The sequence below is a fragment of the Medicago sativa genome, chromosome 2, assembly GCF_051527215.1.
Source record: "Medicago sativa cultivar Bolivia chromosome 2, Bolivia_mono, whole genome shotgun sequence".
In the NCBI taxonomy this organism is placed as follows: domain Eukaryota; kingdom Viridiplantae; phylum Streptophyta; class Magnoliopsida; order Fabales; family Fabaceae; genus Medicago; species Medicago sativa.
This window is the reverse complement of record NC_140750.1, coordinates 62,014,453-62,027,580: the sequence shown is the minus strand read 5'-3', so window position 1 is coordinate 62,027,580 and position 13,128 is coordinate 62,014,453. Positions and strand designations below refer to the sequence as shown.

At 32.6% G+C, this 13,128-nt stretch overlaps 1 protein-coding gene across 6 annotated transcripts; it reads left to right on the top strand.

Moving 5' to 3' along the window:
- The first annotated feature begins 1,566 nt into the window (after positions 1-1,566).
- LOC146949454 (putative LRR receptor-like serine/threonine-protein kinase At1g07650) lies at positions 1,567-9,789 on the top strand. 6 transcript variants are annotated; one of them, XR_015027268.1, is made up of 24 exons: positions 1,567-1,720; positions 1,925-2,084; positions 2,267-2,338; positions 2,465-2,536; positions 2,650-2,721; positions 2,824-2,895; positions 2,993-3,064; positions 3,142-3,213; positions 3,317-3,388; positions 3,484-3,558; positions 3,656-3,727; positions 4,202-4,273; positions 4,553-4,615; positions 4,802-4,861; positions 4,946-4,981; positions 5,141-5,175; positions 6,072-6,451; positions 6,639-6,834; positions 6,927-7,058; positions 7,335-7,453; positions 7,544-7,754; positions 7,885-8,163; positions 8,277-8,427; positions 9,123-9,789. XR_015027268.1 is itself a non-coding variant. In XM_085745467.1 (24 exons), the coding sequence occupies exons 1-24, from the start codon at positions 1,624-1,626 to the stop codon at positions 9,531-9,533; spliced, it is 3,006 nt and encodes a 1,001-aa protein (XP_085601593.1). In that variant the 5' UTR covers positions 1,567-1,623; the 3' UTR covers positions 9,534-9,789. The 6 variants fall into 6 exon arrangements, 4 of the variants coding, with proteins under 4 accessions (XP_085601593.1, XP_085601592.1, XP_085601595.1 ...); XR_015027269.1 differs by having other exon boundaries at positions 9,129-9,555; XM_085745467.1 differs by having other exon boundaries at positions 7,885-8,122; positions 9,129-9,789.
- The last annotated feature ends 3,339 nt before the right edge of the window (positions 9,790-13,128 follow it).

Below are 13,128 nucleotides of genomic sequence, written 5' to 3'. Positions count from 1 at the left end.
TGTTGACCGACTTGATTAGGCTTTAATACGTATTCAATTGCATTAACGAAGTGAGAGAACTTTTTTAAAGTTTGAATAAACAAATTTGATCAAGTGCTTGAACGGATGAGATTACTCGAGCAAGTAGTACATGTTTAGGAGGGAAAAAAGCTAGGGATTTAGGGCAAAGTAGGGAGGATTAGGGCAAACATGATAGCCAAGCAAGTCTAGCTTTTATAATAAAGGATATTTGTGACCAGAGGGTGTAATGCCCTAAGGGCACTTGTTAAAATTTCCCTATTTTCACCTAGTTTTTCGCGCCAGTACCAAATAAATAAAATAAAAGACTGAATTGATAGCGTCACAACCAGGCTAATATCATTCCCGCTCCAATATATGGCTCGGACTGGTCAACTGTCTCGTTCCCGGTTCTATTAAACCGATTATTTATTATTATTATTATTATCTATTTAAGAACAATTGTTTTAAAATTGATTTTTAAAATAAATTTTAAAATAAGTTCATTGATTTCTTATTTAAACATTCATTGCTATGGGCCATCTTATTGCACCACTAATGCAATTTTTTCTTCATGTAGGAAGGTATTTTTAACATCTAGCTACAATAGCCAGTAAAGTCGTAATCTTCACAAACTAAATTTAAGGTTTCTTGAGCAAGGCCTTGAATAGGACGAGGAATATTGGTCTACCTCGTGCATGTTGTCGGGGATTAATAAAATACCTTTTCAGTCAAAACAGGTAGGATAATAAAAGACTCGATTAATAAAAGACTTTTAATAAAATACTTTCTTCATGTTGACTGAAAAAGACTTTTATTGTATTTATTAACCAGTGTTGTAATTTACAGGTAGGATTAATAAAAGACTTTATCAGTCAAAACAGGTAGGATTAATAAAGACTCGATTACAATTTTACTATAAAATACTTAATTCCAGTTATAGTCTCTTTATTTTCATTTATTTAGTGAATTGGTTCCCTCGTTTAAAGTCATCCGGTTTTGATATATCTTTCGGATTTTTTTAACTTCAAATATGGTGATATATTACATTTAAATTGAAGTTTTTAGGGAGTTTTCAAATAACTCTATAGGTATTGATCATTCTACATCATCACATTGTGACATGTCATTTATATTAATTCCTCCGATCACTATTATAAGATGGCGGCTGTCGTTTCTTATAATTCCATAATGGGGTTATAGTATAGTACATTGTACATGCAGAATTGTCTAAAGCTTGACTTGTAGTATTATTTATGACTTTTCATCATTTAAACATCACTGGCCAATATACTTGTGACATCAATTTCTGGGTGATTCATCATTTAACTTTCTAAAACTGTTGTTGCTCTCATCTTAAAATGAATTAAGAATACACAATCACATTTGTTATGTTTTTATATCGTGTCTAACTCATCCGTAAAACGAGAGGTGTCACTCTTACCGATAAGTGTTTTTACATGCATTGAGGACTTGCTCTTGCCGCTTAAATTAAAAATACATGATATATATATATATATATATATATATATATATATATATATATATATATATATATTGAGACTCTGTACCTCTGAATTATTGATATATCTGAGTACTCTTCCTTGTTAATAATTTTAAGATAAGATGGCTACATCCACTCAATGTTTTTTCCTTCCACTCATTCTCATTTGGTTCATATCTCAAACATCTTTTGGAGCTACTACTATTCACCCCGACGAGAGTATGATTCTTATTTCTGCTATACTACCAAACAATAAAGAAATTTCTTTTCAAGTTAATTTCATCTAAGGATTCATGTTAGTTCAAATATCATGTATTATTTTTTGCTCATGTAGAAATTCTGTATCGATATTTGATGACATGTGTGTGTAGTTTAGAAGTCTTTTCAGTGCTTAGCTGATAGCTCTGAATTGTATGTATATAGAGAAAGCTCTTGAAGTTATAGCTAAATCACTTGGTAAGAAGGATTGGAACTTTGACATTGATCCATGCAGCAACAAACCTAACTGGGTTACAAATGAATATAACAATGTCACCTGTAACTGCTCTGTTGCTGGTGACAACTTCTGCAGAGTTGTTTCAATGTAAGTCAATTTTATGTCAGACCTTCTAATCAATTTGATTTTTATTTTAAACTGTGGTACTCAAGTATTTACATTGTTGCAACTTTTTCGTAAATCTATCGGTTAAGAAATACATTATAATTTATTACATTATTTTGCTTAATGTTTATGTTTAACTTTCTTTCGGAAAAATGAACATACAGAAATTTGAGATTGCAAAATCTCCCGGGAACTCTCCCACCAGAAATGAACAGGTTGCATTATCTTCAAATTATGTATGTAATTCTCACACTTTTCCTAACATTCAAATTAAAAATATTATTAATCATGTTTTATATCTTCTATCACAGGTATCAATATATTATTTTGTATGACAAACTCTTTCTCTCCGTCTATTACAGTGAACTCTCTCGCAATTACTTGAACGGTCCAATTCCTAAAGCATGGGGCTCCATGACAAATCTTCGTGAAATGTAGATTGTTCTGCATATTATACGATATATTGACATATGACTCTTATTATACATTTTTTATAAGGATTTACATTCATAGTTTGAAGTAATAACATGTTTGTTAATCATAACAGTAGGCTCCTTGGAAATCGTTTAACTGGTTCAATACCAGCGGAGATTGGAAACATATCAACTCTCCAAGTTTTGTGAGTTTCTCATTATCCCACTTAGCAACTTTTTTTTTCTTCTTGTATGTGTTCCATCCAAATTAATTCTAGTAGAACCTAAGTTTAACTTGAAATTGATAGGGAGTTATGGACCAATCAAATGTCTGGAAATATTCCTCCAGAGCTTGGGAATCTAACCCAGATTCGAACAATGTAAGCACTTTATTATGAAAGCCAAATGTTAAATGTCTACTTTTATTTCCATGGCTTTGAATCATCATTTACCGTTTTGTTTTTAAATTATATATAGGCGATTTTCCTCGAACAATTTTACTGGAGAACTACCCATGACATTGGCCAAGCTCAATACATTGCAAGATTTGTAAGTTTCAAACTTTTATGATGTATAGAGAAGACCAAATTTTGATATAATTTTTATGCCCTCTCTGATCAATGCAGCCGTATTACGGACACCCAATTCTCTGGAAAGATACCTAGTTTTATTCAAAACTGGACAAATATCAAGTCACTGTATGCACTCTCTTTTTTTATTTTAATTTTTCCTCATATCTAATTGCTTTTGTATTGCTTTAAATTTTATAATAATTATCAATGTTTACTTTAATTTTGACAGAACGATACACGGAAGTGGATTAAGTGGGCCGATTCCTTCTGGAATTTCACTTTTGAGAAATTTAACTGACTTGTACGTATGATATTCTATATACTGAAGCAATGGTAGAAATTTAACCTTCATTTTAATTACGTTTCCTTAGCTTTTGATTCAAATGTGATATTCAGGAGAATTAGTGATCTGAGTGGATCTGAATATGCACCTTTGCCAATACTTAATAATCTGACATTGTTAACAAGACTGTGAGTTGAATTCTCTGCTTTTTTAAAAATAGAAAAGAAAAAAGAGCAGCTAGAGAGGAACTCATAATATATTATTGTCTATCTTATTGTTTCACAGGATTCTGAGGAACTGCAACATCAACGGAACGCTACCTGAAAATATTGGGAATATGGGATTATTAAAACACTTGTAATTGCTTCCTCGCTACATTTCGTTTGGCATCTTTTTGAATAATTAAATTTCAAAATGCATGATTATCTTCGGATTATGACATCATTTTGAATAATCTATTTTCACTGCATAATACTGAAATACATTTGGGACTGCCTACTTTCTATGTTTCTTGTTTATATTTTTACTTCAACTAATAGAATCAAGAGAATATAGATCCTATATTATCCTCGCCATTTTCTTTTACATGTTTTGACAATAAAATTACCATTTTCATTGTTTTTAAGTATCTTATGTTAAACTTGGTTTTTTTTTTTTTTTTGGTCAATATGTTGAGCATAGTTTATTCTTTAACCTTTGGTATCTTTGTTTTTGTAATTACTGTTTCGATATATGTAACAGCTCTTTAATTTATTATGTTCCAGGAATGTTTTTTACGACAAATTTTCTCAGTAGCATTTTAACTCATTCTCAATATGATATCTCTTTCAGAGACCTCAGCTTTAACAACATAAGTGGAACAATTCCAAGTACTTATGCTGCCATGAACAGTTTGGAATACATGTATGAAATTCATCATAGTTTCTTAGCACGATTCTTTTTTCCAGTATATTTTTATTGACATCTGTTGGCTTCTTTATGCCTACAATCTAGTTTCAACTTTTACTCTGAAGTAGGATATAGCTTTATAATCTTCTTAGATCCTATGAAGATTGAACTCAACCTAAATACATGAATAAATGTCAACTCAAAGAAGGGTCCCTCAAGACAGTGATTAAAGATATCTACTTCAATTATTTTTTTAGAGGTGTATATTAATATCTTCATATTCTTTTGTCGTAGATTTTTAACTGGAAACCTTCTCACTGGATCGGTGCCTTCTGCTTTGGGACATAATACCGACATGTGAGTTATCTTGCTTATACTACTTGCATGATTCCTTCGGTTGAATGGTGAACTTCATTACGAGCGGATGAAAGATATCATCAGTTTCTTATTTACCTTTCTAAGTGGACTTATCTTTTTCTTTTTGCTTGCTTCGTTGCATTTTCCCTTTCATTTTATTTAAGAATTGTCGTTTTAGCTGTATAGAGATCTTTCATACAATAACTTCAGCATCAGCGAGAATCAGAAATGTCAAGATGAAAAAGTGTAAGAAACCTTGCATCTGTGTTCTTATATTTGCAAACTTATTTAGGAACTTCCTGATACACCAGATTTTCTAATTTGTCACAGGAACTTGTTTTCTACCTCATGGGCACACAATGACATGTAAGTTTGGTGTTATAAGTACTAAACTATGTACGTATCACACACATAAACTCACACACACACACAAATATATATAAACATTTCTATTTTCCGTTCATTATTTGATGAATCTTATTATTCTAATCATGCTAACTTGCTCTACTCCTTCCATCCTCGCAGAGGAACTGCGTGTTTGAGCATTGAATGTCCCAAACGTGAGTTTCTTCGTGGTGAATTTCTTGTAAAAAGCAAAGATCTCACTATTGCTTTTTATTTCTTTTTATTAAAAAATAAACTTAGAGGTACAAGAGGAGAGGGGACCAAAAGTCAACCATGCTAATTGCCAAAAGGTTGTTCTAATACTCTAAACGCGCTCAGAAGAGAATGATTCAAAATATGATCCCAATAAGAAAACAACATATTTAGATAGGAATTAACCATGAATAATGCAGAGAACAAAGGTGATATCAATTCATAAATTATATCCATAGAATAATTGGCAGTTGACTGTTATGATCTGCCATGTCCAACAGCTATTGGGCTTGTGACTCAAACAGAGTTGTCACACAATCAACAATTTCTCAATCTACCCACAAAATACACTACCGGAAGCACACTTCTGATAAAACCTCCGTGTTTCTGCTGGGCGGATTGAGAAATCACCCACACAACCCGACTCCATTGAGTACATGCCCAAAACAAAAAGTATAGAGCCCATAAAGAAAAAATCAAGTTAAGAAAAAATAAGTCACAACTTAGCAAACTAAAGAGACTTATCTAGTTGGACTTGAGAGGGAGCGTTGGAAATTAAGTACCTCATCAGTGGGAATAAGGAAAACTAAGGTGTTTATAAGTTGTGGAAAATTTGTGTATATTGGTTTGATATTTTGGACCGTGAACGTCTCACACTTAAGAAAACCAACCAGTCGACTATGTTGCTACACTCAACAGGCCTGTGCAATAAATCAAAAGTGGGAAAGAAACATGATAGTTAAAAAAGGGAGAGAATGAGCATAGAAAAATAAAATTTTAAGGAACATGTTTTTCCTTATTTGATTTTTGTAGTTTTCTGATTAATTCTATAGTTTCTCACATGATCTTCTCAACCCAGCCTCATACTCCCTTTATATAAATTGTGGTGGAAGTCGAGCAAAAGTCAACAAAACAAGTTATGATGATGATTCAGATTCTCCTGGACCAGCTAGATTCTATCGCAGTCCAACTGGAAACTGGGCATTGAGCACCACTGGTATATTCATTGATAGTGATCAAATGCAGATAAATTATTCCCCGAAAAACATCACCAAACTTACTATGGTGGATGCTGAATTGTACACGAATGCACGTGTTTCACCTATTTCTTTGACTTATTATGGCTTTTGCCTCGCAAATGGAAGCTACACAGTATATCTACATTTTGCTGAAATAGTGTTGACAGACGATGAATCTTATGGTATTCTTGGAAGACGTGTATTTGATATCTACCTTCAGGTATGGTTTGACACTATTCTTCCAAATTCCACTAGTTACTCAGTGTTTCATAAATAGTTGTAGGGACAATATCGAACTATTTTTTTAAATCGCCTACATAAATAGTTACCTGAAGTGATGTTCACTAGGTTCCTATAGGGATACGTAATAATCATGAAACTTTAAGGTTATGATTGAAATTTTGTAGGGAAAGCCAGTGAAAAAGGAGTTCAATATTGCAGAAGAAGCAGGAGGAGTTGGTAAGAAAGTCGTAAGACAGTTCAATGTTGATGTTACTAGTAATACTTTGGAGATCCGCTTGTATTGGGCTGGAAAAGGGACACAGTATCTCCCAAATAGATCAGTATATGGTCCTCTTATATCAGCTATATCAATCGAATCTGGTGGGTTATACTTGGCACGTTCCTAACCTTATGCTAGGATCTCCATGTTATGATCTAATATTGAAATTTCTTGTATAATAATAATCAAGCAGATTCTCCACCTGGAAGCATGTCTATAGGAGCTGTGGTGGGAATTGTGGTTGCAGCAACAATTATAATCATTGTAGTATTTGGTATACTTTGGTGGAAAGGATGTTTTGGAAAGAAAAAATCATTCGCAAAAGGTGATTACAAAGAAATTTCCTTTGTTGCCATTTTTATCTAACGTTTTGCCAATGCACAAATTATTCTAGTGATAAATAAAGGTGTGCATGTTGCGTAACCAAGTTTGAAGGCATGCTCTTATTAGTATATCATGTTATATATGGAACCTAGACTAGTTTTATTTTGATAAAAATAATGTTGCAAGTTCACAAGAAATTCACTATCGATGCAGAGTGTCCGTGTGTAATTTTATTAGTTCAAGAAATCTTTGATCTTTCTTTTACTTCTATTAACAGAGCTCAAGAATTTAGACTTGCAAACGGGTTTATTTACTTTAAGACAAATCAAAGTAGCAACAAATAACTTTGATATTTCCAATAAGATTGGAGAAGGAGGATTTGGTCCAGTTTACAAGGTATTATACATAATATAACATGATATATTACATATATTTTTCAGAAAATTCTTTCTCAACTTATAACACATAGCATTCCTCAAAATGAAGGGATGTTTACCCAATGGGACATTGATAGCAGTGAAGCAACTTTCTTCTACATCAAAGCAAGGGAATCGTGAGTTTTTAAATGAGATAGGCATGATTTCTGCTTTGCAACACCCTTATCTTGTTAAACTCCACGGTTGTTGTGTGGAGGGAGATCAGTTGTTGTTGATATATGAGTACTTGGAAAACAATAGTTTAGCTCGTGCTTTATTTGGTAATTTTTCCTATATGATCTACATCGAGTTGCTATTTATGTGATATTTCACATTTTCTAACTTAGCACATGACTATGTAGTACCATTTGGCCTAACTTAACACACAACATATTACTTTCTCAAATAAAGGTCCAGTAGAACACCAAATAAGATTGGATTGGTCAACAAGGAAGAAGATTTGTGTTGGTATTGCTAGAGGTTTGGCATACCTCCATGAAGAATCAAGACTGAAGGTTGTTCACAGGGACATCAAAGCCACAAATGTATTGCTTGATACAAATCTTGACCCTAAGATATCAGATTTTGGTTTGGCCAAGCTTGACGAGGAGGACAATACTCACATTAGCACTAGAATTGTTGGGACCTAGTGAGTAACTGTAATTCTTTCCTTCTGGAGCTTATTAAAAAGTACTCCAAAAGTTATCAAATTCAACTCAAATGATAAATTTATAATATAATAGTTTGATATCTTGTTGTATCCTGATATTACGTTGTTGCAATGTTATGTTTCAATTATGCAGTGGATACATGGCTCCTGAATACGCAATGCATGGTTATTTAACAGAAAAAGCGGATGTTTATAGTTTCGGAATTGTTGCTTTGGAAATTGTTAGCGGAAGGAGCAACACCATTTATCGATCAATGGAGGAAGCATTTTATCTTCTTGATTGGGTAATCTTATGATGTTCTCCCTTGGTCATGTAAATTCTATTTTACATGTTTCTATCTATTTGCACTTTGTTTTTTGTGTCTTACATATACTGTTATAGTAGTATTACATTTCACTAGAAGCACAATGAAGGGATTAAAAATGTTGGAAAATATAGTGTAGGAGAGGTAGCGGTGGAGTGTTTAGTAGCATTGGACAAGAGGATACACATTAGTAATTAGTAATTAGCTCATCTTAAAGGCTTGAATGCAATTGCACCCATATAAGTCTATTTATAGGTGCTTGAATATGTTTCTAGAACTAGAATACTCTAGGCCTTTGTTTGCGTTTTCTACATTAGATTATTATAGATGTTTACATGATACAACTTAATCTAGAAACTAATAGAACAATCTATAAACATGTAACAACCTTAAGCTCTTCTAGGTTTCTCTAATACACATTGCCATTTTATTAACTAGAATATTCTAGAAATATGTATCAATTTCAACAAAAAAAGGATGTATTTTTAGTTTCTGTAGAAGATTAGTTGTACAAAACATTTCATAGCTCCTGTCAATTTCTAAAATCTTAATACCATTTAGGATATTTATTCTAATTTTCGCATTTTAGTAACATACTTCGAAGAAATTTCAGAAGTTGAATGTATCTATTGTACATGAATTGAGTTTCACAAAACTATTCATTGCTTAAAAAGGCACAGATGTTGAAAGACAGAGGTGACTTGATGGAGCTAGTTGATAGAAGATTAGGTTCAGATTGCAAGAAAAAGGAAGCCATGGTGATGATCAATGTGGCTCTCCTATGCACCAACGTCACTTCAAACCTTAGGCCCTATATGTCGTCAGTGGTAAGTATGCTTGAAGGAAGAACTGTGGTTCCAGAATTTGTGCCAGATTCAAGTGAAGTGATGGACGAAAAGAAAATGGAAGCAATGAGGCAGTATTACAATCAGAGGGAAAAAATCAATACCAGTAAGTCGCAAACAGAAAGTCAGAGATTAACAACTGATCGGCCACAGACTACTACATCTTCATCAGCTGTAGACCTTTATCCGGTCCAACTTGATTCTTCCTATTCGGAGGAAAAAAAATTAAGATTTTCTTAGACCTCTTAATAATAAATTCATGAGAGGAGTCTTAGAGGTTCAAAATGACTGGTGCAAATCATTTAGGCCGGTATTGTGTTATTATGCTGCAATTATGTTGTTAGGCAATTACAAGTGACTGGATATTATTGGGAGGGACAATGTTCTCAAATACTTGATCTATCTTAATTTCCCCATTTAATTGATCTCGTATAATTCTGTAAACTAGAATTACTTTTGTAATACAAATTCTTGATATGGTTATTAGCACCAGTCATTTTGAACCTCTAAATTACACCCCGGAATGATCAATATATCCTTTAAACTGTGTAATCTCAATTTACATAGTTAATGTAAACTGAGTTTACATAAGTTAAGTAAACCAAGTTTAAGTGTACATATGTATAAATCTGTTCACGCGCATTCTACATAAGATGTACATATGTACCTTAATTTACATTAACCTCTCATAGTGAGTAATTGTTCATATGTAAACTGAATTTACACTAACCTCTCGTAGTGAATAATTGTACATAAGTAAACTTAATTTGCACTAACCTCTCACACTGAGTAATAGTGCGTACGTAAAATCAAATTACGTTTACCTTAATATTTGATAAGTAATCTTAAATAACATCTAAATTCACATCTGCCGAAATAATACCTACTTAATCTAAATTCACGTCTAGCTTATATGTTGCCTACAAAAGCAATCTCATAACAAAACAAGAAGACACACAATGAACAAGAAATAAATAGAATCTCTTCGATAATGAAATTCATGAAATTCACTAACCTTTATGAATAGAGTACGGATCAATGAAAAAGATGTTGATTCAATCTTTTATCTTGGTTTCACATCTACGGTAGTTTGTGGGAGAAAGGGGTTCAAGGTTCAAAATGATCATGAAAAAGAGGTTTTTAGAATTTTACGAGGAGAGGGCAATTTCGGTATTATTGTAAAATTTAAATAAATTTAGGTGCAGCTAGAATTATATGGTGAGACTAAAAAGAGTCATTTTCTATTGTTTTGTTATGATGTCTACTTTTTTGACAAGATTGTTATGATGTCTATTGTCATGTGCAACTAAACCTCTTTATTATGGTTCTAAGATGAACCCCTTCTTATTTGTAGAATTTCATTAATAAAGTTTCTATTCAGTTATGTTTTTCTTGTGTCCGATTTAAATTGTTATTACCTGTGGTGTAATGCATTTTCAATTCAAAATTTGTATCGGTAACATTGAAAATTGATCCGTCTAGAATTAGTAGGATTGACAACCCGAAATTATTCCTTTGTTCATGATAGTTCTAATTATTTATTTCTTAATTGTAGTTAATGAAATTAAGTATGAAACTTGATATTTTCTAAATCTTCCTTCCGGCACATGTTATCTTGTTAGGAAGTGGATGTATGTGCTATCATCTTAATATCTGAAATTAATGAAATTTTAAAATTTGGCAGTACCCTACAATGTCAGGGACCAACAGTTTGTTTGGATAGACTTATTTGAACTTTTTTTTTTTTTGAAGAAACTTATTTGAACTTATTTACTCATATAAATATTATGAAACTGTTTGAAAGTGTTGTTAATTCGAACTTAAAACTCACACCAATGAAACTATGATGTGTGGAGCAAAGGAAATTAGTAACCAATATCAAAGTAAACACAAGGAACAACAACAATAACCAACCTAGATATATCTAATCTAGGAATCATGTGAAAAGCATAAAACCACAAACTAAAGATAAAGAGAGAAGAGAAACAAACACACCAAGAAATGTTTACCCAGCTCGGTCTAACTTGACCTACTTTAGGGGTGAGATTGATCTCTCCAATTCACTATCAATGAGTTCTTACAAAGAGATACAAATGAGTTACAAGAAATTAACTTCAACAAGCTCACAAAGAATAAACCTAATTTCTACCCATTTTCCCAATCTCATCATGAACAAGACACTCAATGATTTTCACTCACCCAAGGTGTTTACAATCATTCCCACCCCAAGAAAACCCTAATCAAAGACCCTCAACCCTAAAGTTACCTCCTTTGATTTCCCAAGTTTTCCTCTGTTGAAGCTCTCTATCAAAAAAATGAACAAAAACACTTAAATAGTACTCTGCAGCTGTCAAAATCGTGTCACGGTTGCCAAAATCATGTCACGATTGATGCGTACGACTCAAGGTACGAAAAATCTTATCCTAAAAACGTGTCAAGCCTGCGAAAAATCGTGTCACGATTGCTCAAATTGTGTCACGTTTTTCCTTCAGGACCAACATCCCACTCAGCCTCAGAAATCGTGACAGGGTATACAAATCGTGTCACGATTCTATGTTTTCCCAAACATTCATTTTTTAGTCAAAGTAATGCCCTAAGGGCACTTGTTAAAATTTCCCTATTTTCACCTAGTTTTTCGCGCCAGTACCAAATAAATAAAATAAAAGACTGAATTGATAGCGTCACAACTAGGCTAATATCATTCCCGCTCCAATATATGGCTCGGACCGGTCAGCTGTCTCGTTCCCGGTTTTATCAAACCGATTATTTATTATTATTATTATTATTATTATCTATTTAAAAACAATTGTTTTAAAATTGATTTTTAAAATAAATTTTAAAATAAGTTCATTGATTTCTTATTTAAACATGAGTCTTGTTAACGAGTACCCCCAGGGCACTCTTTAAGCATCCCCAACTTAGCAATTATTTCTTTAAAAAGTCAACCATTACAATTTTCAATGCATTGATTACCCAACTTTTCATAAAAAACTTACTATTTCAAGTGCTTAAAGAGTGCCCCGGGGCACTCGTTAACATTTCCCTTTAAACATTCATTGCTATGGGCCATCTTATTGCACCACTAATGCAATTTTTTCTTCATGTAGGAAGGTATTTTTTTTTTTTTTTGAAGGAATGTAGGAAGGTATTTTTAACATCTAGCTAGAATAGGGACCACTCCTTTGATGCAACAATAGCCAGTAAAGTTGTAATCTTCACAAACTAAATTTAAGGTTTCTTGAGCAAAAGGCCTTGAATAGGACGAGGAATATTGGTCTACCTCGTGCATGTTGTCGGGGATTAATAAAATACTTTTTCAGTCAAAACATCATTATTATTCATCAAACCAAAGTTGTTCCTCACCTTTCCAAGTCACAAATCAAGATAATGATGTTCTCACTATTATTCTAACAATTGTGCTTTTGGATTATACAACTAATTTTTGTTCCTTCAAAAAAAAAAACTAATTTTTGTTGTTAAAAAAAGTAGTAAATGAATGATTATTGCTAACTAGCATGGCAAACAATGGACTCAAAAAGCATGCATCTTCTCCATTTATACTTTTTGAGTCATGCAACTTTTGCATCCATTCCAGCAATTAGAATTAAACAACATTCTTACTTTAATATTATACAATTAGTTTATGTTAGTTCAATTGCTTGTCACAATACTTGTAGCGGCAGCTTAATATAGTTTTTGTAAGGTTATCTTCATTCTACAATGTCCACTTAACTCCAAAGTCAGTACGTTATTAGTATTCAAAATTTAAAAGGCTTTCTCTATAATCATGGCTATGTTGACGGTAAAAGTTAAGTGAAAAGAATCTGAATTGAAA